This window comes from Fukomys damarensis, unplaced genomic scaffold (genome assembly GCF_012274545.1).
Source record: "Fukomys damarensis isolate Sample0158 unplaced genomic scaffold, DMR_v1.0_HiC HiC_scaffold_22, whole genome shotgun sequence".
Classification (NCBI taxonomy): Eukaryota; Metazoa; Chordata; class Mammalia; order Rodentia; family Bathyergidae; genus Fukomys; species Fukomys damarensis.
The window spans coordinates 1,760,264-1,786,017 of record NW_022900934.1 but is presented as its reverse complement, the minus strand read 5'-3'; the positions used below and the strand labels follow the sequence as shown (position 1 = coordinate 1,786,017).

The 25,754-nt window shown below is 51.9% G+C and overlaps 1 protein-coding gene across 4 annotated transcripts in view; it reads left to right on the top strand.

The window, feature by feature from the left end:
* Positions 1 to 22,723, top strand: part of Ss18l1 (SS18L1 subunit of BAF chromatin remodeling complex) — a 23,125-nt gene extending 402 nt beyond the window's left edge. The window contains exons 2-11 of one of the 4 annotated variants that reach the window (XM_010637670.3): positions 2,209 to 2,285; positions 3,112 to 3,196; positions 4,485 to 4,629; positions 5,196 to 5,393; positions 6,560 to 6,724; positions 7,102 to 7,203; positions 8,347 to 8,439; positions 16,620 to 16,739; positions 19,661 to 19,788; positions 22,697 to 22,723. In XM_010637670.3, coding sequence (XP_010635972.1) covers positions 2,209 to 2,285; positions 3,112 to 3,196; positions 4,485 to 4,629; positions 5,196 to 5,393; positions 6,560 to 6,724; positions 7,102 to 7,203; positions 8,347 to 8,439; positions 16,620 to 16,739; positions 19,661 to 19,788; positions 22,697 to 22,723 — 1,140 coding nt within the window. The other 3 variants (XM_010637684.2, XM_010637678.3, XM_033766959.1) reach the window with 3 other exon arrangements.
* The last annotated feature ends 3,031 nt before the right edge of the window (positions 22,724 to 25,754 follow it).

The following is a 25,754-nucleotide window of genomic DNA, read 5'->3' as shown; positions in this document are numbered from 1 at the left end:
AAAAAAAAAAAAAACATGGCAAGGGTACAGCATCTCCTTGTTCTTGCCAAGCGTACAAAGCACTGTTAGGGCAGGGCAAAGCCCATCCTACAATTACAACATAATTTGCTCTAGTAATCCCATCACTGACTGCCTGGTGTTCCCTTTTGTGGATCATTTAAGGTGTTTGCTTTGTGCCCTTGGAGAGAACCCCTCCCGGGAGTGAGTAGTACCAAGAAGCCTTTTAGGGTGGCGTCAGAGAACAGAAAAAGGCTCTTGAGGTTGTTTCCCTCTGTTAACATGTTCACGGTGGGTCCATCATTTGAATGTCTCGCTGCCTGGGTGGCTTGAACCACCAGTGGTATGTGTAGGACTCTCATTTTTATTAGTAAAAGATCCATAAAAGTGATTAGGCCCATTTGTACCACCTCTGGTACAGCTGACCAATGGGACAGACTGGCAGTTCAGTGCCCAGCCCAAATGTGGTGTTAACCTAGGCCAGGGTATCTGCCTGCATATTTAACCACTCTCACCTATGGACAGGTGGGCTCACAGTTAGCATTTAGCTGGCAGCGCCCCCTGGTGGTTGCCTGTTTCAGGCTGGCCCAGCTGAATTCCGCATCTTGACACTTGGGAGAGAAACTGGACCCCAAGGGTAGACATGGGAGGTGAAGGGAGGTGGAGGGAGGTGTCGGCAGCCCAAGCGGCCAGGGCAGGTAGGCCAGTCCCTCCATCCCAGCTGCTGAGATTCCACCCTCTACAGAGTCACTGCCTGGGGAGACCTCCTGGCGTTGAGATGACCGGTGTGGTGGAGGTGACAGGCACCAGCACTTTCTGTGAGAGGGTCTGACTACAGGCCTCTGTGGACAAGAGGGCGGCGTGTGATGGGCTCAGTCACACTGCCTAGGGCCTACCACACTTTTCACAGCCATGTCCTCCCGTCGCCTCCTGCCCCCTGTCACCCAACTCAGTCTCCCATGCTGTTCTAGTGCTGCTCCCAGGGAATCTTCTCGCCTGCCTCCTGTACCCTGCCGGCCACTGGACCCAGCACATGCCAGAGGGTGCAGTGGCAGCTCTGGGGATCTGTGGACATGGGGTCCTCGGACACCTAGATTTAAGAAGTGTGCCGGAATTCTGCAGAGCCAGCCCTGCACCTCTTAGACACTGCAGGCCATGAGCCACCTGGGCAGGGCAGGCCCAAGGATCCGTGGTTTGGACCACATCCTAGCAGTGATGGCTCCACAGAGCACCTGGAGGAGTGAGGGCCTGCTGTCCATGTCCTGGACACAGAGCCTGTGGTCCCCTCAGAGAGCCCTGGCCCAGCTTAGGGCATCTGCATGTCTGTCTGCCTGCCTACCTGTGAACTCAGCAAGGTCGGCTGGGCCGGCAAGAGGCCCACAGCACAGCATGCCTCCCTCCCCAACCCTCCCCGGGATGCGGGCTGCTCCTTCTGCCTGCCTCGTTCGTGTTGAGCTCATGGCTTGGCGGGGGGCTGCAGCTTGCTGGCCCCAGATCCAGGTCATACACAGTCCTGGTCCCACCTGCACTTCCTGTGCCCAGCTTGGGTACCTGCAGCCCCTTCCACCAGCAGCACCATCCCCTTTGCTCCTCTCACCAGCCCAGGCTAGTGGCAGCCTCTTGAGAGGTCTTCCGGGGCCCTACAGGGGTGCACATGAGTGCCCTGTGTCCTGTGTGCCCTGGTGCCCCCCCCGATGCAGCTGTGATTGGAGGGTTTGCCTTACCCTCCACGTGGGGACTTTGGGATTGGTGTGGGGCCCCAGCACCAGGGAAGACCTGCCCTTCCCAAACCTGATTGATGTCACAACCATCTAGTGCAGGTGGGCAGCCGGGGAGGACACTGCCCCATCAGGGACAGCCTCCTGCCAGCAGGGACCAGGGACAGGTGGCGGCTGCCTCACCAGGACCTGACCTCAGAGGGCGAGGGAGTCAGCCCGGCCTGTGGATGGGGCCAAGCCCACCCCAGGGTCCTGGGGGGTCTGCCAGGTGGCCAGGAGTGGCTCTGGGGAAGGCCCCCACCTGGTCTCAGGTCCAGCGGGCTGTCACTCTAAGAGTGTGGTGCCCAGGATGCCCCCAGTCACCGCAGCCACCAAGGCAGCCATGGCTCCCAGGGTCCCAAAATCCTTGCTGTGAACTGGCTGAATCTCTGGGCCATGTTGAGGAAGCCCCTGAGGGACCACACGTGTGCCCCGTTTGTGTCGTCCCCTGCAGATGCTGGACGAGAACCACCACCTGATCCAGTGCATCCTGGACTACCAGAGCAAGGGCAAGACGGCTGAGTGCACACAGTGAGTTAGCTGCCCGTCCTGGCAGCGTGCTCCACCTTCTCCCAGCACTGGGGACGCGGACCCGTGTGTATCCATGTCAGGAGCCCAGGTCAGATGCACCCTTGAGCACCTCCCTGCCTCAGATGAAGTGGAAGCATTGTAGCCAGGAGTGGGAGCAGCTTGAAGGGCATGGCGGAGGGGAGGAGTGCTGGGGAGGCCAGGCGGCCACAGGCCCAGCTCCATGGCCAGTCGTGGACGCACCATGCACGGCCAGCATCTCCAGGTGGGACCTCACTGACGCCTGGGCCTGCCAGGACATGGCGTAGGCGGTGCTGGTCGATAGGTATACGAGGAGGCAGGAAGTAGAGAGGGACCTCAGGCTGTCCCTCCCCAGGGTGACCTTTGTGAGAGACACTGGACCTTTGACGTATGTAAGTGGCCTGGGTCCCAGGGTGTGACGTGCAGAAGTCCTTGGGTCCCCCAGACCATTCCTATTTCTTTTCCATGCCTCTCACAGTGGCTGGCACCATGGAGTCAGCCTGATGCCTGGCTCTGCTGGAGCAGGGTTCTGTCCCCTAGCCTCTCCTCTGTCACATGCAGGCCCTGCCTTCTTGTGGCCTGTCCTCCAACCTTCATTCTCTGAACAGATCCAGTGCCACCTCCCTTCTGGCCCCATTTCAGTGTCTTTCTAGAATTGTCACAGGACAGGAGCCTGCTGGGGACTCAGCTGGATCCCTGGCCCACTGAGTACTGCCATGTGCCTGTTTGTGGCTAGGTATCTTGTGGGGCCACTGTCCTGGGTGGGCTTTGGCTGAGGTCCCTGCCTCATGGACGCACTCCACCATAGGTACCAGCAGATACTGCACCGGAACCTGGTCTACCTGGCTACCATAGCAGACTCCAACCAGAACATGCAGTCCCTGCTCCCTGCCGTGAGTACCTGCCAGCTGGGGAACCGGGGCTCCCCTCTTACCAGCAAGGATCAGACTGTGCCACAAACCAGGTTTTGAGCATGTCACCTCAAGTAGGAAAGTGACCCACAGAACCACATACCAGGGGACATACCAGAGACTGTGGGCGTGGGGATGGTGACATGATCCTCCCATGACGCGGGAGCGAAAGACTGAGGTGGATGAGTTGGACCAGGCCTTCAAGCAGTTCAACAGAGAGGCGAGCCCACTAGGAGTGGGGGGCGGTGGGTGTTGGGCAGGCAAGCAGAGTGGGAGGAGCTCTTGTTGGTTGTACCCCCACCTCCTTGTGGTTCAGGGATCAAACCTAGGCTGGATCACTATAAGTTCTCCCCGTGGTGTGAACAGTTATGGCCCATGCACATGCACTGTGACCGTAAGCAGGTCTGAAAGGGGAAACCCCCAGTGCAGTTCAGGTGTCAGTATCATTGTTTTATTTTCTGCTTGATTTTTCAAGTGCATTTTCTTCAAATTAAGTTTTTACTATGAAGCAGTCCTGTACCTGCAGCCTTGGCCTCCTTGTGCTGAGGAAAGCTCAGACCAGAAAGGTACCAGCCCCAGGTTGACCATGGCTGGCAGTGAGGTTCAGGACACATGTGTCACCAGGGGCGGCTCACTTTTCCAGTACCACTGGTTCCCGTGGAAATGGTGACATTTTCTGCCAGGATGAGTTTCATTAGCGTAGAAAGTGAAACCAGCTGACTGACCTGTTAGATCCAGTTCTTCTGGAGCAGCAGATCTGCTAACGCTTTCTTTTGGTGGCCAGGTGTAGACAGACCTAGAGCTAGAAGTGAGGGGCTGAGGGCCACCTGTACTTGCTCCTCCCTGCTATGTCCTGTGATGGGAGTGCCCTTGGGGGAACAGAGACATGAGAGCAGCGAGCCAGCTAATGCAGAGGCCCTGAGACATGGAGGGGGTGTGGATGTCGAGGTGCCTGGCAGGTAACTGCAGGATGCAGCCATGAAGGAGCCCCTTTCACCCCAGAAAGGGCACCAGCCTTTAGCATCCAAATGTGCAGAGAAACTTAGCTCTTGTTTGTGTTCTGAAGGTCTGTATGGACCACCTTACCATCTCCATCTTGGCCTGGTGACTGTGGCCACCCTGCTGAGTGTGACGTGGCTGTAGCAGATGGGCCTGACGACAGCTGGTTGTGAATGTAGCGCAAATCTCATGGGCCTTAAATCCCTGGGGTGGCTTGTGGCAGTTGTTCTCTGAGTTAACTGTGCTCCCCTAACCTTCCCACTGCCTGCAGCCACCAACCCAGAACATGAACCTGGGCCCCGGAGGGCTGAGTCAGAGCGGCTCCAGCCAGGGCCTGCACCCCCAGGGCAGCCTCAGCGACGCCATCAGCACTGGCCTGCCCCCGGCCTCCCTCATGCAAGGCCAGATTGGCAATGGTGAGTCTGCAGCAGGGAGCATTCCCATTAACAAGGTCAATGGGCAGCTTCCGCGGCTGGGCACAGTGCAAGGTGGTAGGAGCGTGAAGACTCAGTGAAGCTCTAGCCCAGCTCTGTTCAAACACTGTCACAGTCAGGTATGCTCACTTCAGATGCACCGTGTGGGTTTCTAGTAAGAAAGAATTGTTACTGTCTTTGGATTGCCCCACGCCCACCCCCACTACAAGCCTGAGCTAAATTCTTAGCTGCTGCTGCTTCTTTTTTTTTTTTGCCCAAGCTGAGCTCCAACTGTGATCCTCTTGCCTTAATCTCTAGGAGTACAGGTGTGTGCTACCATGCCTAGTGGATTGGAAACTGTTAAGAGCAGTTTAACGACAGGCATGTGGGTCGTCTTGTATCTAATTAGTGTGTGTGTGTCCTCACATTCATCAGCTAATCATTACTTCACTTGCGGTGTGTTGACCTTGGGTTAGCCTCCCTTCTCTAAACCTGAAGAAGCCTTGGGCATCTTCACCTCCAGAGGTGGTGACCTGGCCGCTGATGCCCTCCCCACCCGACTCCCGCAGGTCCAAACCATGTGTCCATGCAGCAGACAGCACAGAGCACGCTTCCTACGACCTCCATGAGCATGTCGGGTAGTGGCCATGGCACTGCGCCTGGCTATAGCCACTCAGGACCTGCCTCGCAGAGTGTCCCCATGCAGGGCCAAGGAGCCATCGGCAACTATGTGTCTCGGACCAACATCAACATGCAGTCCAACCCAGGTACTACCTGCTCTGCCACCACACAGCCCAGGGAGCATGGCCTGGCGCCAGGACCTTCAGAAAGTCAGGCTTCACAGGAGGCCCCCGAGGTGCGGACCTGTGGATAGCACCAGAGCAGAGCAGAGCGAGACGTAGTGTGGTAGCCTCTCCCAAGGCAGTGCTGCCGCCCCCGCTGTTTCTCACAGAGGCTTGAGGGAGGACTCCAAGGAAAGGCTGGGTCCGAAGGACAGCACTGGGCTCAGAGGTGGGGCAGAGTCGTTCTTATGCAGGGGTTACCTGGCGGCATCAAAGGTGGAAAGGATGAAGCTTGGTGGATACCAGGCTGGAACCCTCAAGCAGGGTTGTCTGGCCACAGCATGGAGAACATGGGATTTGCAGGTCCTGATGTGGTGTTCCCTGAGCAGTAAAGCCACCAATTCGCAGGTCATTTACCCAAAATGCTAAAAATTTACTTTTGAAGTATTAGCTGCAATCAAACGTATTACTAAAATTGATTTCACCCTGGGTGTTTTACTCAAATTTTCTTTTTTTTTTGAGACAGGGTCTCACTATGTAGTTGAGACTGACCTGAAACTCTCACTATGTAGCCCAGGCTGTCTTGAACTCACAGCAATCCTCCTGCCTCAGCCTCCCAAGTGTTGGGATTATAGGTGTGCACCACAATGCCCAGCCTCAAATTTTCAATATGGTTACTAGAACCTTTACATGGTTCCTGTCCTACTGTTGTACTGCTCTGGCAGTGTCTGAGCTTGGTGGCACATGTGGACAGGGTGACTCGTCTCGGGCCCAGCTCTAGGAAGAAGGGGACAGAGTTTCCTGGGCCCAGGTTGGTGGGGAACTGTAGGGGTCGCTTGTGCTTTTGTTTGCCGTGGGAGCCCCAGGCTGTCCCACCGAAGCTGCCTCTAAGGTCCCAGCATCGGTACATTTAAAACGGTTGTGCAGGGGGTGTCAGACCACACATGGGCCATGGGCACAGCTTGTGTTGTTGAGGCTGTGACTTGGAGTCCAGGGTGATTTTCTCATGGGGAACCTGAGAAAATAATAAAGAGTCAGCCAAGAAGAAGGGAGTCAGGCTTGCAGCAGAAGGGGAAATGAAAGACAGGGCAAGGGTTTCCGCTCCCCCAGCCTCCTCAGGACAATTTGGGGGTCTCTGTCCTGTCTCCTAGTTTCCATGATGCACCAGCAAGCGGCCACATCACACTACAACTCAGCGCAGAGCGGAAGCCAACACTACCAGGGGCAGTCATCCATCGCCATGATGGGCCAGGGTGGCCAGGGGAACAGCATGATGGGGCAGCGGCCCATGGCACCCTACCGGGCCTCCCAGCAAGGTGAGGCCTGCCGGTGCACCCGGCCAGCACAACGGTTCGCCTGACTGCAGTCTGGTGTGCAGGGCCGGAGTGCGCAGGTTTCTCTATTGAACTGGAGGGTTGTGAGGTTCACATCTCAAGGTGAAGTAGGGTACTGGCAACCTGAGGGGTTTTGCTATTAGAGTTCCTGGTGGGGACAAGCATGGGTCTGATGTCTTTGGGGAGTGGGTGTTGGGAGCATGGGAGGCTGGTGATTGTTCCAGGTGCAAAGTACAGAGTGTTTCAGGGCTGGGCATTGGAAAAGAGGAGGCCCAGTTGCCTCAGTGGCTGTGTGGGGTGCTCCTGTGTGAGTGAAGCCTCCCAGCCGCCAGTGTCCTGAGTGCCGTGTCCACCCACAGGCTCTTCCCAGCAGTACCTGGGCCAAGAGGAGTACTACAGTGAGCAGTACAGCCACAGCCAGGGTGCCTCGGAGCCGATGAGCCAGCAGTACTACCCGGATGGTGAGCATGCATGCGAGCCCTTGGCTCACTGTTCCTCAGGCATCTAGAGCCGCATCCCCTGACATAGCAACTGCAGACCCTCTCAAGTGCCCCTTGCCTCCACGTTGGGGTCAGGATGAGGGCTAATTTCCACAGAAAGCTTCCCTCCCTGGGGCTCCTCCCTTCCCCCAGAATGCTGGCAGGGACAGTGACCCCTGTAGTAGGCAGAGGCAAACCTTTCAGCAAGATGGGGCCAGACTGGCAGAGAAGGGTGTGCAGAAAGCTGGCAGACCCCGCCTGACCCTGCAAGTCCATGTCTAGCAGCCCTTGCCTCCTGGCCGCTCGTTGTCACTTCTGCAGATTGCTTTCTTCTCACCTTGGAGGCATCTTTAAAATGTCCTAGGATGTGTGGATGTGGCACTTAAAATGGTCTGGGAAGATGGACAACTTCAGGAGACAAAGATGGTGCTTCCAAGCTGGGCGTGGTGGCACAGAACTGTAAGCTCAGTACTCTGGAAGGCTGTCACAAGGGATCCAAGTTCAAGTCCCACCTGAGCAACTTAGCAAGGCCCTGTCACAAAACAAGAAATTTAAAAGGGCTGCTGAGGGTGTAGCTCTGTGTGGGGGATATGGGTCTAATCTCCAGTACCAGAAAAAAAAGGATGGGGCTCCCTTGAGGATGCAGCACACTGGGCATCAGCAAGTGTGAGGTAGGGGTGCACAGCTGCACTGGCTGATGGGGGGATGGCAGAGACCAGCTGCAGGGCAAGTGGTGTCCTTGGGAGGTGATGGTGCCTCGCATTGAGGGCCCCTTGGTGGGTCATGGCACCCCCTGCCTGGAAACTCCCCAAAGAAGCCAGGCAGGGACAAGAAGGGAGCAGCTGGTGCTGTCACGAAGCAGGCTTTGAATAGATGTGATCCTCTCCATAAACTGTAACTTAGCCTCACATAATTTGGGAACAGGAAGTGACGTCTGCATTTTAAAGTGAGGAAGGAAGCTGCGGCTTGGAGAGGTTAGGTGCACAGCCGCCTGAGGAATGGGCTTCTGTCCAGCTCTGCTCTCATCCCTGGCCTGGCCTCCCTGCCCTGTCCCATGGCTTGGCTATCTCTGCCTAGACCTGGGCAGTGAGGGGCCCCCACCAACAGGTCACCTACTTCTTGCAGGCCATGGCGATTACGCCTACCAGCAGTCATCCTACACGGAGCAGAGCTACGACCGCTCGTTCGAGGAGTCCACACAGCACTACTACGAGGGGGGTAAGGAGCGCGAGGGCTGCAAGTTGCACTGCACGCGTAACAGCACGTGCAGCAGTTAAGACACCGCACTCTTAGGAGCGAGCATTGCCTACCTCCAGTAAGTTTTACCTGAATCGCTGACAGGTCATATGTGCAGACAGAGCAGTCAGCATAGTGAAAAAGCTGGACATGCCAGGCTGTGTTGGGTCCCACTTGCCAGTGGGTGTTGGGAAACGGAAGAAGGTTCAGACGGCCGTGGGGACCGGCCCCGCCATCTGCTCTAGCTGTCCCACCTGGGGCCATCCAGACTTCGGCATTCAGTGGGCACAAAGGCAGCCCCACAGCCCTTCTGAGCCAGGCAAAGGAGATGTGTGGCTGGTGTGGTGCATCGGGTGGGCCCTGGCATTTCTGCAAATGAGTGCCAGCTCAATAAAGCACATCTTTGGAGGCTTCAGCCCCCAGAGGGACCCTGGTGGTGCTTAGGGGATGGGGGGGTGAGGTAGCCGTGTACAGTGAGCCGGCTCTCCAAGCCAGAGCCCTGATCCATGGCCCTGCCTGTGTCTCTGGTGCAAACCGTGCTGGAACCCCAGTGGTATACCCCGGGACTGATGTGGAGCTGGTGGTGTCTGCCAGCTCCAGCCCTGTGGGTGAGGGTGACCCCTCAGACTGGCAGTCAGCTCAGGGCTGTGAGCTCAGCTGCCTCCGGCCAGGCTTGCTGGTCTGGGTGTCCGTAGCGGGGGAAGCGTGAAGGTTACTACAGAAGCTGCGTGAAGAGAGACAAACAATAAATGTGGCAGATGGCTTGGAAATGCAACATTTTCAATGACTTTTTAAAATTATTTGTGGTTAACACGTTCCTGCTGGTGTACTACCCGTCGTATGTACAGGACTGTCCCTGGGCAGCTTGTGTCACCAGATGAGATTGTCCCATGCTGCCCGAGGGGACGGCCATGCATGTGCCACGAGTGGTTCAGAGCCTCCTGACATCAGACGTACAGGTTACAGTCCTGTTGTGAACATGTTAAAAAGCCCACAGGATGCGATTGATCATCTCAGCCGCTTTTACATGGAGAGTCCAGGGACACGCGGCATGCGTGCCTTCCTGTACAGCTGCCATGGTGCCGTCTTTGGAACTCCGCCTTGTGCAGATCTGAGTCTGTCCTGGTGAGAGGCCTCCCGTCCCACTCTCCACACCAGCACCCAGCTCTGTCCTCCGCCTCTGGGAGTTTGGCTGCTCTGGGACCCTGAGTGGGATCAGGGTCCTCTGTGGCTGGCGTCTCCCCTCTCTTCCGAGACTGAACCCTTACTGCCCCGTCATGTGTATGGGCCCCATTTTGCTCTCCATTCATCTGTCCAGCGGCACTCAGGCTGCTTCCATGTTTTAGCTGTTGTAGCTCAAGCTTCAGGCGTCTGGGTTGACCCTGCGCTCTAATGTTTGGGGTCTGGGTCACACGGGTAGTCCTGCTTGACTTTTGGAGGAACTGCCACACTGTGTCCACACAGCAAGGATGGCTTTTAGCTGCTCACCACCGCTATGGCCATTTCTTTTTTTTTTCCGTACAGAGCATTGAACTAGGGTCCTTGTACCTACAAGGCAGGCAGCGGAACCACTGAGCCAAATCCCCGGCCCTGTGGTCATCTCTCGGCCGCCTCTCAGTTCTCTCACTGGCACTTGCACCCCTTTGCGGGGGTGGGGTCTCGTCCCTTACATCTTCAGCCTGGCAGTCACCCACCATGCAGATGCCAGTCTGCTGGCCTGTGAGGACACGGCGCTGTTGGTCCTGCTCGTCCTAGAAGGAGGCATAGTAACCTGGCCATTGCCCTGGCTGGGTTAGGAACCAGTGGCTGAATAGAAACACAGAGGACAGAAATATCCAAGGGGTCTGGAAATGAAATCACGCACAGGTACCTTGACACCCTAAGTGTCGGCTCATCTTTGAGAACGGGTAGGATTTTTATCCCGCCTCTCACCTACTATGGTGCAGGGGGACTATGTGGTTCCCCCTTTCCTGTTGGTTCTTACAAGAGTGGGTTGCAGCTGTGACCCTGCCAAAGAGGTGGGAGGACAAACCAGCCCTCTGCACAGCCACACAAGGAACTGGGTTCAGGCGCAGTTCTTCTGCAGGGAAAGTTGGACCTGCTTTTGTTTTTGCTCCTGAAAACAGTCACGTGAGCCGACTCGGCCTGGCGTCTGCCCCAGCAGATGCGCTTCTCTAGGGCTTCTCCTGGCCTGGGGCCCTGGGCCAAGGCCCGGCTTGGCCCCACCACACAGTTTTCCAGAGCATGAGCAGGTTGAGGGCCTTGGGTCTGATGGGGAAAGGGCAGGTCCCCTAGAGGCAGGAGGAGGACGATGGTCTTTCCGTCACTGCACAAGACCCTCCCGAGCCTCCCAGGTGGCGCCCTTTCCTGAAGGGGACGAGGACCAGTGGCCCTGGGAAGAGGAGCTGCACGTCTGGTAGAGGCTCAGGAGGCATGGGTTCTAGGCGGGTTCAGCGCCCCGCAGCTCTGAGCCGTGTCCTCACGGGGGCCCTTCTCAGCAGGCAGAGCTGCCAGTGAGCTCACCAGGCATGAAGGCCTGGCCAATGACCAGCTTATTTGGGCTATTTAAGAGCTGTATCTGTAAAGCTTTTGCTTTTAAGCTAGCAAGTCCCAGCGTCCTGGGAAGAAATAGACTACCCTCAGTGTGTGTTTATCAGAACATCACATGGTACACCAGAAACATACCTGAATAGAACTAGGAAAAAATTAAAAATAGATAAATTTTACCAAAAAAATTTTGAAGAAAGAAACCTTGCAGGAGCTAATTGCAAAGAGCATCTTCTGCATATTTACATTAACGGGGGCTGGGGATTTAGCTTAGTGGTTCCACCATCTGCCTCACAAGTGCAAGGACTCTAGTTCTCTTCCCGGTGCAAAAAAACAAAACAAAACAAAACTCTGGGGTAAATGTCATGTTCCAGATACAAACCATATTTACATAACGGTACAGAATTCCCAGCACTGGGAATTGTACAAACCGAGCTGAGCTCAGTTAACTGGGCGCTTCTTTCCTTCCTCTCCTGGAAGGCATCACAGCTTAGCCTCTGCATGAGTGGCATCGTGAACACCAGCTGCCCATCCCAGCCCTCTGACTGACAGACAGACCTAGGATGCGTTCTCAGCCTTTTAACATTTGAAGCACACGTTTTTGTACTCACATTTGGAGCTTCATATTCTCCCTTTCCATAACTGATGAGTTTGCTAAAAAATTTAGTAACCCTCTGACAAGTGGTAGATGGACGATTTCCTTCCAGAAGTATTGTGTCCTGTCATTTTGTTCATTAGACCTCAGGACAGGAAACTCGTGTGCACAGGCAACACAGCCTGTTGCCCGGCATCTATCACAAGCTAGTCTGTCAAGTGAGAGGGCTAGGAATGCTGTGCTTTGAGAAAACTGAGGGACAGGTCTTCAGAGATATGCTGCGGGGTTGCTGGGCAGAGGAGGTTAGAGGGGAGATTGAGGCCAGTATAAAGAAATTCCTAAAGTTTCTACAGCAGTGGATCCAGCAACCCACGGCTCCTGAGCACCTGGTCATGTAATTCATGGTATGTGGCACGTGTGGGAAGCCTGGAGGACTCAGAGAGCAAGAGGGTGTTGGCCACAGAGGACTAGAGGCAGGGAGGGCCAGGGTGGGGTCAGGTGAGCCAGGCAGGAGCATTAGGCACCCACCAGGTGTGCCGTGGAGCTGGGGGGGGCGGGTATGTGCCCTGGAAGGGGGAGACCCAGATCTGACACCAGAAAGCTTTGGTAGTGCAGCCTGGACAGAGCCCAAGCCCCTCCTGAGGTGGCCATGGGGTGTATGCTGCCAAAGCCAGGTATGGTCAGGGTGTCTGAATCCACCGCTGGTGTAAAACCTAGGGAATGTAAGGCCACACACATACATTCATGGATGCCCACACTCCCCACAGAACTGCAGAGTACCCAAGAATCCAGACAGCGCAGTTACAGATGGCTGAGGGGATGGAACTGGGCAGTCAGTGCAGGGGTGGACTGGCCTCTGTGTCTTGAAGGTGTGTGGTTTTTTTGTTTGTTTGGCGTGCATTTTTACAATTCTGAGTTGCAAGAATTTATAGGCCTCTTCAGAAGTTAAGGTTAAAAGTAGCAAGCTGGGCATGGTGGTGCTCATATCCCAGCACTGTGGGAAGCTAAAGGAGGAGGATTGCAAGTTTGTGCCCAACCTGGGCCACTTAGCAATTTAGAGACCTTGTCTCAAAATTCAGAGAGGGAGGGAGGGGGAGAGAGAGACAGAAAGACAAGACACTGAGGATGCAGTTAAATGCAAAGATCCTGAGTTCAAGCCCTACCACTCAAAAAGAAAAAAAAAAAAAGTATTAGGTATTATTGGCTGTCACTGAGGATAGAACTGTCCATGCCTTCTGCACTCTCTGGAGGCCTGCGTCGCCCGGTGTTGCCTTGGACATTTCTTAGGACTTGGCCAAGTGTGACCGGTGCGTCCTCAGTTACCTGGTGTCTTCTTGCTCACAGCGTCACCTCATTTGCCCATCAGTTGCTGGAGCTGGCACTGGATTTTGAGAAAGCACAAGTTAGGGAGTTAAAGGTAATTTCTTAGGTGGTAGATAATGAGAAAGATTCAGATAAATTTTTTGAAAGTTCACACCCGTGGGAGGAATTCAACCAGAATGAGAGTGCGTATTAGCTTCGTTACTCTTTGTAACCACAAATTGAATTTCCCTGGCAGGTTTTTAAACCTTCCCAAGTGAACTGTCTCAGTGAAGCTGTCATTTTAATAATGTATTGCTGCTGGGTATGGTCGCGCACACCCGTAATCCCAGCACTCGGGAGGCTGAGGCAGGAGGATCACTGATAGAGACCAGCCTGGGCTACATAATGAGTTCCACATCAGTCTCAACTACAAAGTGAGACCCTGTCTCAAAACACACAAAAAAAAAGACAAAACAACAACATCAACAAAAACAATGCATTGCTAAGACCTAGCTTTAGAATAGAATAGGGAAGTTCTAGCCAGAAAGGTAGAGTAAGAAATGGACTCTTAGGTACTGGTTTTCCACCTCTGGCCTCCTGAGACTTCCACGTGCATTGCTGTCCCTGGGGCTCGGTTTGTAAGGAGCCAGTGTGATGCAGTTGTGCAGGTCCCACCCCACCCTCACTCCTCCTGAGCCTGAGATTGGACCAGGCAGATGCAGGAGCCCAGCATATGCTTTGCAGTTTGAGAGAGCTGGGCCTGTTTGGAAGGCAGCGAAGGACAGGACTTCTGTGTGGATGTCTGTAAAGACGCTTTAGAAGTTGCGTGGAGCTTGACCTGCGCCCTGATTCTCCAGTAGTCTCCCTCGGGCCTACCAGAAGACTTGGAGACGAGATTTCGGAACAGTTAGTGCCCCTCCAAAGTCTTGGTTATTTGCTTATTGTTTTCCTCAATGATGTCTCTCTCCAGAGTGTTCTCTGCAGTGAGGCTCTTAGCATGGATGCTGTCAAATATTACATATGTAGAAATAAGAATTAAGGCATTTTCTCTCAGAAAATGAACCTAAGCCCTCTTAAGTTTTCCCCACCTGCCAGCACCCTCACCAGACGGGAAGCAGCTGCCTTCCTTAGCCCTGGCGTGTATCACATGAGCTCTAAGGAAAAACTCCATGACAGGGAAGGGCTGGAACAGTGCCCTCAGCCTGATGTCTGTCATGAACGTCATTGTGTCAGATGCTCTGGGGCCTGTTGAGGTACATTACTCAAGCTGTCTGTAAGTGTCCTGACCTGAGGGAAGTGTCTGGTTCGCCTGGGACTCCACACTACTGCTCATCCCTGATGTTGTGGTGTATGCCAGATGTCTTAGTTACTTTGCTTGTTACTGAAACGAGATACCTGACAACCAAAGTTAAAATTGGAAAGGTTTATTTGGCTCACAGTTTGTAGAGGTTTCAGTTCATACTTGGTTGGCTCCAGGGCTAGGTGGCCTGGCAGAGGGAGACATTGCAGAGGAGAAAAAGTCCATGGCAGGCAGAAGGCAGCAAGCAGCCAGCTACACACAACAGGCAGCCACCCTCTGTCTCTCCTGTCTTATCCAGGCTACCTGTGGGTAGCACTCACATCCAAGGTGGGGCAACCTTAATCCTACAATTGCAACATGAATCAATCCCAGCATCACATCCTTGATCCCAGCAGCACACACTCTAGATCTAGCCTCACCTGTGACCGCATGAGGCTGTGGGGAGACATCTAGACACAAGCCATAACAACAGACAAGGAGAAGGCAGGCGTGGTGATGGGATGTGCGTGTCCATGCCTTAGGACATGAATAGCACACTCTATAGCTCTTATTACTTCCTTTTTTTTCTTTTCTTTTTTTTGAGCCTAGGCTTGGTGGCACATGGCTATATTCCCAGCATGCGGGCAGAGGCAGAAAGATCCACCTCCAGTTTGAGGTCAGCCTAAATTTCAGAGTAGACTAGAAACCCCAAAAAAAGCAATAACAAGTTCATTGGGCTGGGCTCAAACTTAAGATCCTCCTGTCTCAGCCTTCCATAGTGCATCGCCCTGCCCAACTAATTCTTGCCACTTTCTGAAGCAGTTCTGGAAGTTGTCTTTTGTGAATGTCTTCATGAAGGGTGATCAAAACTCACACTGATGCCAGGTGTGATGGGACATGCCTATAATCCCAGCACTCAGGAGTCTGAGGCAGGAGGATCGCTGTGAGTTCAAGACCAGCCTGAACCTACATAGTGAGTTCCAGGGCAGTCTCAACTACATAGTGAGACCCTGTCTCAAAAAACAAAACAAAACAATAAAAAAACCATACTGTTGCCGAGTGCCATCCGATGGAAAGGCAGGCTTACAAAAACATTACTTTTGGGGCCAGGGATTTAGCTCAGTGGTTCCAAAGCCTGCCTTGCAAGCGCAAGGACCCGAGTTCGATCTCCAGTACCAAGAAAATATATATATTACCATGGCTGGGGATTTAGCTCAGTCAGTGGTTCTGCTGCCTGCCTTGAAAGCTCAAGGTCCTGAGTTCATTCCTCGGTACAAAAACAAAACAAAACAAAAACATGACTGTGTGTCCTGATTCACCTATTCACCAGGCCTGGCACCATACAAACTCCTGCTCTGCCAAAGTCAAAATGACTATGAAAGAAAAACATTTGAATCATTTCAGGACTTTGAGGTAGCAGCCACAACACTACAAAAGGGGACTTCCAGAACTGCCTCAGAAAGTGGCCAGAAGCGATGGGATAAGTGTATTCCAAGTGAGGGAGAGTGTTTTGAGAGGGATCCATGACAACAGACCTTTTACTGTAATAAAACTTTTGGGTTTTTTTTTTTTTTGGTACCAGGGATTGAACTCGGGTCCTTGCACTTGCAAGGCAGGCCACTGAACCGCTGAGCTAAGTCCCCGGCCCAAAACTTAAATAATAGTAAACACCACATATTTCTATTAGAACACACACGTTTCTTCACAACCAAGTCTGCTGTTGACCACCCTTTCTATCCACTTGCTTCCAGACTTGCTTTGTGCTTATGAGCTGCCTGGTATCCTGGGGCCGCCATCACATGGACAATTAACTGGGCATCTTGAAATAACAGAAATCCATTCCCTTGGAACTCTGGAGGCCCAAAGCCTGAGGTCAGGGAGTCAGCAGGGCTGCTTCCTGCAGTGGGCTCAGAGGAGGTCTGTTCAAGCCTCTCCAGCTTTTGGGAGCCACCAGTGGTCGTTGGCTTGGAGCAGCAGCACCCATTCTACCTCCTGGCCACATGGCCTTCTCTTTGTGTGTCCACACTTCCCCTTGTGTGGACTGGGTCGAGTTCATGTGATCACATCTGCAAAGACCCCTGTTGGGCCACATTCCCAGTCTAGGACTTCAGCACATCTTTGGGGGACACAGTTCAGCTCCCAATAGTGTCATTGCCTTTGTCTTAATTGTATTAATCACTTCATTTGTGTTTGTTTGGTACAAGGAATTGAACTCAGGACCTTGGCTTGCAAGGCAGGTGCAATGCCGCTGAGCTAAATCCCTGGCTTGTGTTTTTATAAAATAATGAGAAAATGTAATATTTGAATTATGAAAAAAAACCTGCTGCTGTTACTGAGGCAGCAGATATGGTCTAGGGACGCCATGGCTACCTGCACTTCAGTGGTATTAGCAAGCCACCCTCTCTGGCTGGAAATGAACTGTGCCCCCTCTTTCCACAGGGAACTCCCAGTACAGCCAGCAACAGGCCGGGTACCAGCAGGGCACAGCCCAGCAGCAGACATACCCCCAGCAGCAGTACCCCAGCCAGCAGAGCTACCCTGGGCAGCAGCAAGGCTATGGTAAGAGAACGCATCTTCCCTTGGGGAGCCCTCCCAGTGCCCTCACACACATGGACCATGCACATTGAACACTCCATTCAGGTGGGGGTTAGTAAACATTTGGGAATAGTTTCAGGTTCCAGAACAGTTGCAAGGATAGTGCAGAGTTGGCACATACCCAGCACCCCATTCCCCCACAATGGACACACATTCCCAGGGTGCAGCTGTCAGATAAGAAGGTGGGGAGAACCAAGACCTGTCATGTAGAGGTACAAGATCCCAATGATGAATGTAACTGTACTGTATACCTAAAATGTACCGATAAACTCAATGAGAGAAAAAAAGAAGGTGGCATTACTACATTGCTAACCCTAAACACCACGCTTCATTCAGACCTCACTAGTTTCCCCCTGGTGTCCTTTTCTGTCCCTGTCCCGATCCAGGGTCCCACACGACCTTTCTCATCATGTCTCCTTGGGCTTCTCTTGTCTGTGAGTGTCTCAGACCTTCCTGTCTTTTGTGACCTTGACAGTTTCAGGGTGCTTGGGTCAGGCAGGCATGTTGTATAATGCCCTTCATTGGTGTTTGTCTGATGTTTTTCTCCACCTGGGGCTCGGTCCCAGGTTTGGGAAGAATAGTGGAGGAGCTTCTTAGCACGGCCAGTGCACACACTCATGTGGCCAGGTACCATTTGTTTTCCAACGCGAGTCACCATGCCCTGCATGAGGGTTATCTACCTTACATTCTCTGGAGTTCTTGTGCAAGGAGACTGTCCTTTCCGCCCGCTCAGCCATTTATTTGTTTTAGTATGTATTCATAGATATTAATTTTACATGTGGGGTTGTAATTTGTTAAGTTGCTCCAGTTTTGGCCCCTGGGAGCTCTTTGAATTGGCTCCTATGTTCCTTCGGGGTTTTTTTATTGTTTCATTGGGTTTTTTGGTTTGTGTTTTGGTTTTTTTCTTTAGTACATCTGTATTTTCTGTGCCGCACAATTTTTCCTGCCCCAGCCCTAGGATGAGATGCTGCTTTTTCTTGGCAATAATAAGAGACTCTGGGATCAGGTACAGATAGGTATCCTCTGCACCTGGCTCTGTGTCACTCTCACCCAGTGCCTTGCCCAAGTGCTTGTCAGGCCTCAGCTTCTGTCCCCTTACCAAGAGATGAGCAGAAAAGAAACCCAGCTTTTCTGAGGCCAGCCTTTGCCAGAGCTCTAAACTTGTCGGTCCTCTCTTCTCGGGATCTTGTCCCACTGGAAAGACCCCCATCCCTACCTTGTGGTTCCGGGAAGCTCCACAGCAGGGCCAGCACTCCAGGTGCTCCTGCAACCCAGGGCCAGTGTGTCCTTCCCAAGACAGCCACTTCCTCACATTGCCTCTGCGTGCTGCCCACCCAGACCCTCGGCACATCCTGTGCACAGCAAGAGCTGCGTGTGATGCTGCACACCTGGGAAGTTGAGGCAGGAGGATCAAGAGTGAAGCCATCCTCAGTTGTTTATCAAGACTCTGTTTTTACAAATGCAGTGAGCCGGGTGTGGTGGCGCACGCCTATAATCCCAGCACTCTGAGAGGCTGAGGCAGGAGGATTGCTGTGAATCCGAGACCAGCCTGGGCTACGTAGTGAGTTCCAGGTCAGTCTCAACTACATAGTGAGACCCTGTCTCAAAAAAAAAAAAAAAATTAAAATGTACAGTAAAAGCCAGGTGTGGTGGCACACACCTGTGGTCCTCGTACTCGGAAGCTGAGGCACGATGGTGCCTTGAGTTCAAGGCCAGCCTGAACTATATAACAAGACACTCAAAAGGCTCAGTAAAGGCCTCCTGCCAGATAGGTCAGAATGAGCAGGAGATGAGCTCGTCAGGAGTGAGCTAGTGAGTCCTCAGCACCCTCAGAGATGAGCCCAGAATGGCTTAGTTTATGGTGCTGGAAATGAGACCCAGGGCCTCACTCAGGGTCTACCTCTGAGCCACATATCCAGCCCCTGAAATGTTTGTTCTTGAAACTGGTCTCACTGTGTAATTCAGGGTGGCCTTGAACTCAGTATGAGCCCAGGCAGGCCTAGAACTCTCCAACTCTGCAATCCTCCTGCCTCAGTGGCCTGAGTGCTGAGATCACAGGCATGCATCACCACGCCCAGCTGAGACATTGTAGTTTAAAGAAAATAAAGGCAGATAAAGGCAAATCCATCCGCATGGGGCCTCCCTCCAAGAGCTAACATCTTTCTAAACCACAGCCCAGGCCCCATCCTGTGTATCAGCTTTGGCTCTGAGGAAGCAGCGCTGCCCCTTAAGTCTCAGCCTCTGTAGCATCTGAGCATCACCAGAGCAGCTTTTGAAAACTAAGGAGCTGGGGTCAGCCCAGACTAGCTGAGCAGTTCTCAGGCTGGGCCCCATATGTGGGGAAGGAGGAAACCACAGGTAAAGACTGCTCAATTTGGCCAGGGATGTAGCTCAGGGGCGCCATGCCTGCCTGGCAAGGTCCTGAGTTTGATCGTTGGTACTGCAAAAAAAGAAAGACTGCTCAGTGTTCTAACCATTACAATAGCATTTTAAAAATGACTTGGCTGTGGCTCAGTGGTGGAGCACTTGCCTAGCATGCACAAGGCCCTAGGTTCATCCCTAGTACGGGAGGCGGGGGGTAAATAAAATATACTTCACCTTTGCTGATACTTTCCAACACCTTCAACTTAGTTTTTACAGAACCTCTTCCCCTCAGTCCCTGAGACCCATAAAGTACATGTTTATCCACTGTGACTGATACAAGCTAGTCCAGAAGAGCAAGCAGCAGGTCCAGGTGTGCGGGGAGAGGCCTCAGCCACCCGGTGGCAAGGGGCACAACGCTGGCCCTTACAGGACTGGCTTGTTGTCTGCATGGCTCTCTTGCTGCGTGGATAGGCATGTTTGTGATGCTGTGCTCATGCCTCTGGATCCTGGTGTTTCCCCAGGGCCTGCCCAGGGAGCCCCCTCGCAGTACTCCAGCTACCAGCAAGGACAAGGCCAGCAGTACGGAAGCTACAGAGCGTCGCAGACAGGACCCTCTGCCCAGCAGCAGCGCCCCTACGGCTATGAGCAGGCAAGCTTTCTGGGTGTTTCCACATGTGCCCGTCCGCTGTGTCTGTTGAGACATAGTGAAGATTTCTCTATGGTCATGAGGAAAAATGGAATGGAACTAATTGGCTTCCAGGGCCCCTTCCAGAATGTTAATTCTCTGAGCCTGTAAGGTTTTTTAAAATTACCTCTTCATATATACTCCCCTCAGTCAGGCAGATGGCTTTTTATACCCCAGACTTACCGTTAGGTCTGCACATGTGACTGCTGATTCATTTTGCAAACATTTACTATGCTCCTGGCCCACCTCGGGTCTCTGCTGGGTGCTTGGGACGGTGGTGACACAGCCCCTGAGCTTTTAGAGCTTACTGTTAAGAAGGTAGTCACTCACCTGAGGGAGCCAGACTTCTGGGGGCCAGGGATCGAACGAGGGCCAAGCAGAGGAAGTCCGGCACGGACCTGGCGGTCCAGGTAGGGAAGCAGGGCAGCAGGTTACTCTCAGGTGCTGACTGTTGCAGGAAGATGCTGCAGAGGGCACAGAGTTGAAATGATGGGCAGGGGCTCTCACTGGTCAGCCCAGCGGCTCTAGGAAACCATCTGCCAGGGTTGAATCAGGCGAGGTCCCAAAGGGGCCCACAGAAAGGAATTCCTTGTGGACAGGAGTGCAGCCTCCTGTGTCAGTGAGGAACAGGCGAGCAGTGGGAGGCACGGGGCTTCACAGATCTCTCGTGGAGTTGCCCTCTGCTCTGAGTGGGACAGGGGCCCAAAAGTGGGAACAAGCCACGCTCGGGAAGAGGACATGCCACTACCTGGGGCAGTAGCAGGTTTGGCTTTGTTTTTTTTGTTGTTGTTGTTGTTGTTTGTTTTGGTTTGGTTTTTGGTTTTTGTTTTGTTTGGGGAGTTTTGTTGGTTGGTTGGTTGGTTTTTTTGAGACAGGGTCTCACTATGTAGTTGAGACTGACCTGGAACTCACTATGTAGTCCAGGCTGGTCTCGATCCTCCTACCTCAGCCTCCCAAGTGCTGGGATTATAGGCGTGCACCACCATACCCAGCTTTGGCTTTGTTTTTTGAGATGGTCTCACTATGTACCCCAGGCTGGCGTCAAACTCGCAGTGGTCCGCCTGCCTCAGCCTCCCAGTGCTGGATTACAGGTATGCATCACCACTCCCAGCCAGCAGTAGCAGATTTGTCAAGAGAGCTGGAAGGAAGCTCAGGGACGGGCATGGGTGTGAATGATAGAATTCTCTTAGATGTTGGTTTGGCAAGCGGCAACTGCTCCAGGGTCACCCTGTGCTCAGTAAAAGGCGTTCATGAGGTGCTCAGAGCTGGTGGAGTTTCAGAGCACCATCTTGAACATGGTTGTTCACCATGGAAAACAGTAAAAAGCTACTTCTCAGCCTGCTCCTGAAGGTCAAGAGTAAGCCAGTGAGAAGTCTGGATTTCAACATGGCATAAAAGCTGTCCAGTCCTCCCTGGTGAACTTAGAGGAGCAAGCCTGTGTGGCATGAAGAGAAATAGCTCCATGGGGCCCCTTGTGAGTGCTGGGCACGGCCAGGGCTGCACCACCCACATGTGGGCTGGTACCACAGGTTAGGGTGGGTTCTGAGGTTAGCCCGCTGGGTGGGCACCGGGAACATCGCCTACCTGGGAGCAACATGTAGAAGCCAGGAGGGCACGGCCTACAGCTGTCCCAAAACTGCAGTTGCCAGCATGGTTTTGAAGAGACAGAAAGCCTCCTCCACAGGGTGCAGAAATAACACCTTTGGGATTTATAAAAGGACTTGTGAAGGTTCCAGCCAAATGACAGACTGGACCAGAAGACCCCTAAGTTTATGCCTACCTCTAAAAAAAAAAGACATAGCAATACATTTTAGAGAGAAAAGCATCTATTTAACCCCAGAATACAAAGCTAGTGCAATCTAGGAGGCCAAGTGCAGCTGTGGGCTGTGGGGTCAGACCTGCTCCTGCCCAACTTAGTGAGACAAGGAGCCCCAACACCAGAGCTCTGCCAGCCAGCCCAGCACTGCCCCAGGGTATACTTGGCAATGTCTGGAGATGTGTCTGGCCGTCAGATAGCGGTGCTCCTGGCACCCGTGAGTAGAGACCCAGGATGCTGCAGACATATGCACTGTGTGTGACAGTCCCACGGGCCCACCAGCAGATGCCTGCCACATCCCGGCTCTGTCCATGGATGCCAGCCGCAGCAAGACCCACCTGAGTTGCTTCTGCTCGTAAGACTCCCAGCGGCCACTCTGAGAGTGAGGACGGCCAGCCATACAGGGGATGTGCCCTGTGACGCACGCGGGCTTCCTGCTTAGTCCAGCAGCTCTCCCTCCTCCCAGCAGACCTGGTGATGAGCCAGTTGGGGCGAGCAGAAGGGGGCATGCGATGAGTGACCAGTGTCCTTATCTACAGCAGTCTGCGGAGCAGCTCTTCTCCTTGGGTCAGGTCATCCCCTCAGCCTCCTATCCTGCAGCCATGCTGGACATGGGCTCCAGTTCTGTTCTTCAGATTTTGTATCGACTAAATCCTATCACACGGGTCACCCCGTTCCCGTTTCCTACTTGAGCATGTTGGAGAGTTGCATTGCCCTGCTGCACATGAGTCACCCATGGGAGTTCAGCACCTGGCCTCTGCCTGGGCAGCCTGCCTTTGTGGCAGGGCAAGCATAAGGTGTGCTTAGGCCTCCAGCTGAGCCCAGTCTGCAGGGAGCCCTTTGACTTTCCCTGCTCTAAGGCATCAGCCCCAGGCATGGGTGAGTGGCTTCTAGAAGTGGTGCTCTCCAGTTCACATTCACCTGCTTGCCCCTGTGCCTCCTTCCTTCCATTGCTCACCCTGGATGTTGGCTGAAAACAAGGGTCCGTTCTACCTTTAGGTATGGTCCCTTTGCTCAGGACCATAGACTTGTAATCTATGTCTTGATCTCTTTTAGGGCCAGTATGGAAATTACCAGCAATAAGGGACAAACGTTCTTGTTGGAGTCTTTGTGGCAGCCTGTGTGCCCAGGGACGGATGGGCCAGCAGCAGCTCAGAGGAATTGTAACATGTTGGTTACCCTTTGCCCCATGCCACGTCTGCATGTGAAGCGTGCTCATTTCATGCTGGGTATGACATTGAGCGTGCACCACTGGCGCGAGACAGCGCTGCGATGGCGTGACACCTTTGGTGCTGTATATAGTATTACATGTTGATACAGTGGAGAGGTTGTCCCTTTTTTGTCCCCCAACCCCTTCTTGATTCCCTAGCTACCTTTGGGGGTCATCTTGTTATCCGTGCTGTGTCCAGAAATGGGACGTATATAAAAGACTCCATGATCCATGATTTACATCAAGAGCCCCGGTCTTCTCCCTCTCCTCATGCCAGTGTCGCGCCGGGTTGTAGACGTTTCTGTAACTGTACTTGCAGCTCTGGTTGGCCTCCTCTGCTTTGCCTTGATGGGGGCTGGGGCACTGCCTGTGTTGTAGGCCGGTCTTTGTTATTCCATGACAAGGATAAACGTGCTTCACCTGGAGAGGCTTCGTACCTCCATTTCCAGAGCTCGCCCATTGCTTGCGCTCTCACTAATTCCGTTTATCCAAAAAGGTGTATGTCTTTGTATTAGCAATGAAGAGTGATCAATTCCAGATAAATAGGAGTTGGTGAGGGCAGCATGCGATTAGGCTAGTGGTGGTGAACCTGCAACACACCTGCCACAGTGGCTGTTTATATCATTGAGAGCTCTAAAAGGTTCGTCTTCCTGGGATTCACCTGAGCCCCGGACTGCTGTGTTGCTAAAGAGTGATGGCAGTTCTCTGCCAGCTGGGCCGTCAGAAACTGTTTCAGCTTTGGCCTGTGCTAAGCTGTACATCATTTTTAGGATCTGAGTATTTTAAATGCCCAATCCTAAACAGAAATAACTTAAAGTATTGATACCAAGTTTTCCAAATGGTTGGCAAGATTTTTATTTCATATTATTTCTTCTAGGACCTACTACTTGTTCAGATCTCCAAGCAAGTGTCCCTTTTCTTATAGGGATGTCTGAAATCCATATCCTACTTTTAAAAATTATCCCCAAAACCTTACTATATTCTTTTGAAGGGAAACTAAAAGTTTTATATAATAAAATTTGAATAAGCTTTACATCCTTAAGACATTCAGTGCCATATAAATTCTGTGTAGCTCACTTGGAAAATAGTCAAATTAAAAATCCTCTATTTCCACTAATAAGTAGCATGGATATTAGATCAACCTTTACTTGAATAATAAAACCATATCTACTATGACTCCTTAAAAAAAACAAACCTTCTGATGAATGCTGATGTATTTCCAAGAACTACCAGGAAAATATGAAATATATCCAATGCTTAATGTATTAGGCCTATTGAAGATGTTTTTCTTTAACTCATAATAGTTATGTTTTAAAACTCAAATGTAATTTTTAATCCAGAGTTGAGTGCTTTAGAATTTATAAAGCTATTTTGTTGGTAGGCAGGGGTGTTGATTGAATTAATAATGAGAGTCACCTGGAAAATACAGCGCAGGTACCATTCCCATTTACAGATGAAGAACTGAGGCTGATTAGAGGCTTTGTGTATTTTGACTACCAATCCTATCCTAGGATGTTCTTTCCTCTTCTATGGGACAGATACCAACAAACATGGGCATAGAAGTATTTATTTTGTACACATAGGGTCTACAAAACCCTTAACAACTGGTAAGGGCTTGAAAAATATGTGTGTCCAAATTAAATCACAAAAATGATAGTTTTTAATTGCTAATGACAAAGGTATTAGCAGTTTCATTTAGGGAATCATCTCAATTTTGTTCTTTTCCTTAGTTTTTATAGAACTCAACTGGGGACTAAAATTCCCCATTCAAAGTGATAAATATTTATGTAACTGTGAAGATAGTTTTTATTCCTTGCCAATCTGGGAATATGCCTTTTATGTGTATATGTGTCAATTTTTTTAAGTGCTGTATTAATGCTTTTTGAAAGAAAAAGGACACTTAAAAACTCATCACCCCAAAATTTCAATCTGGAATGTCTTACATTAAGAATATCTTGAATGTTGTGTATATATTTTAAAAAGCACTTTGTGAAATAGTTTGTACATTTATTTCCTAATTTATACATGATTTTTGGTGTTAATATATTTAATGACAAAATGTCTATTTAATGTTTTGTCCACTTTTATGTAATTTTGTGGGGGAAAAGTGATGCCAGCAATTCTTTTTCATTGACTGTATTATATCTTCTCTGTTACGTGAATGTTTGAAAAGCTTACGCTAAACTGAATTCCTCATGCAGTATGGTTGTGCTCTTTATGACTCCGGTCTACTGAAGGCCAGAAAAGATGCAAAAGGTCTGTGGATTGCTGTTCATTCTTCCTCCTAGTTTCCTGACTTCATCCAGTCTGTGTTGGATTTGGAAGGTGCTGACCATGATCTTCAGATGGGCTGACAGATTCATACTGATGCGCACGCAAATGCTCAACCCCCGTGAGGGTTTGATGTTGGACCGAGGTCTCCTCGGACTTTGCACGTTAGAAAGTGCATGGGACCTGGGACCTTGCGCAGGGACAGCCTTAAACCTAAATGTACTCATACAGTTGGAGTCGCAGCGAGCCTCTCTCTCACTTTGCCAGTGTTTTTATACATAGGCGTCGGGCGCCCATTCAAAATTGTAGAAAGACGACTTTTTTTCTGTTTCCATATAAGGTTTTAAGTCATCACTTCATTTCTATTTATTATGTCCAATCCGTCTTGTTATTTGTGAGTACAGTACTTTTTTGTCGTTTTTTTAAGACATCTTTATTGGTTTGTTTTGTTTTTTCGGAGTTCGGCGTATTTGTTTATGCTTTTGGTGTAATCTCTTAATAAACTTCTTCAAAAAGCGCCCCGCGTTGCCATTTGTGTGTCCTGCTGGCAAAGCGCACGCAGGCCCCATGGGGCCGAGTCCTCCCGAGAGCCCGCGCGCCCCATCCCGGAGGGTCAGGCGTCAGGAGTCCTGG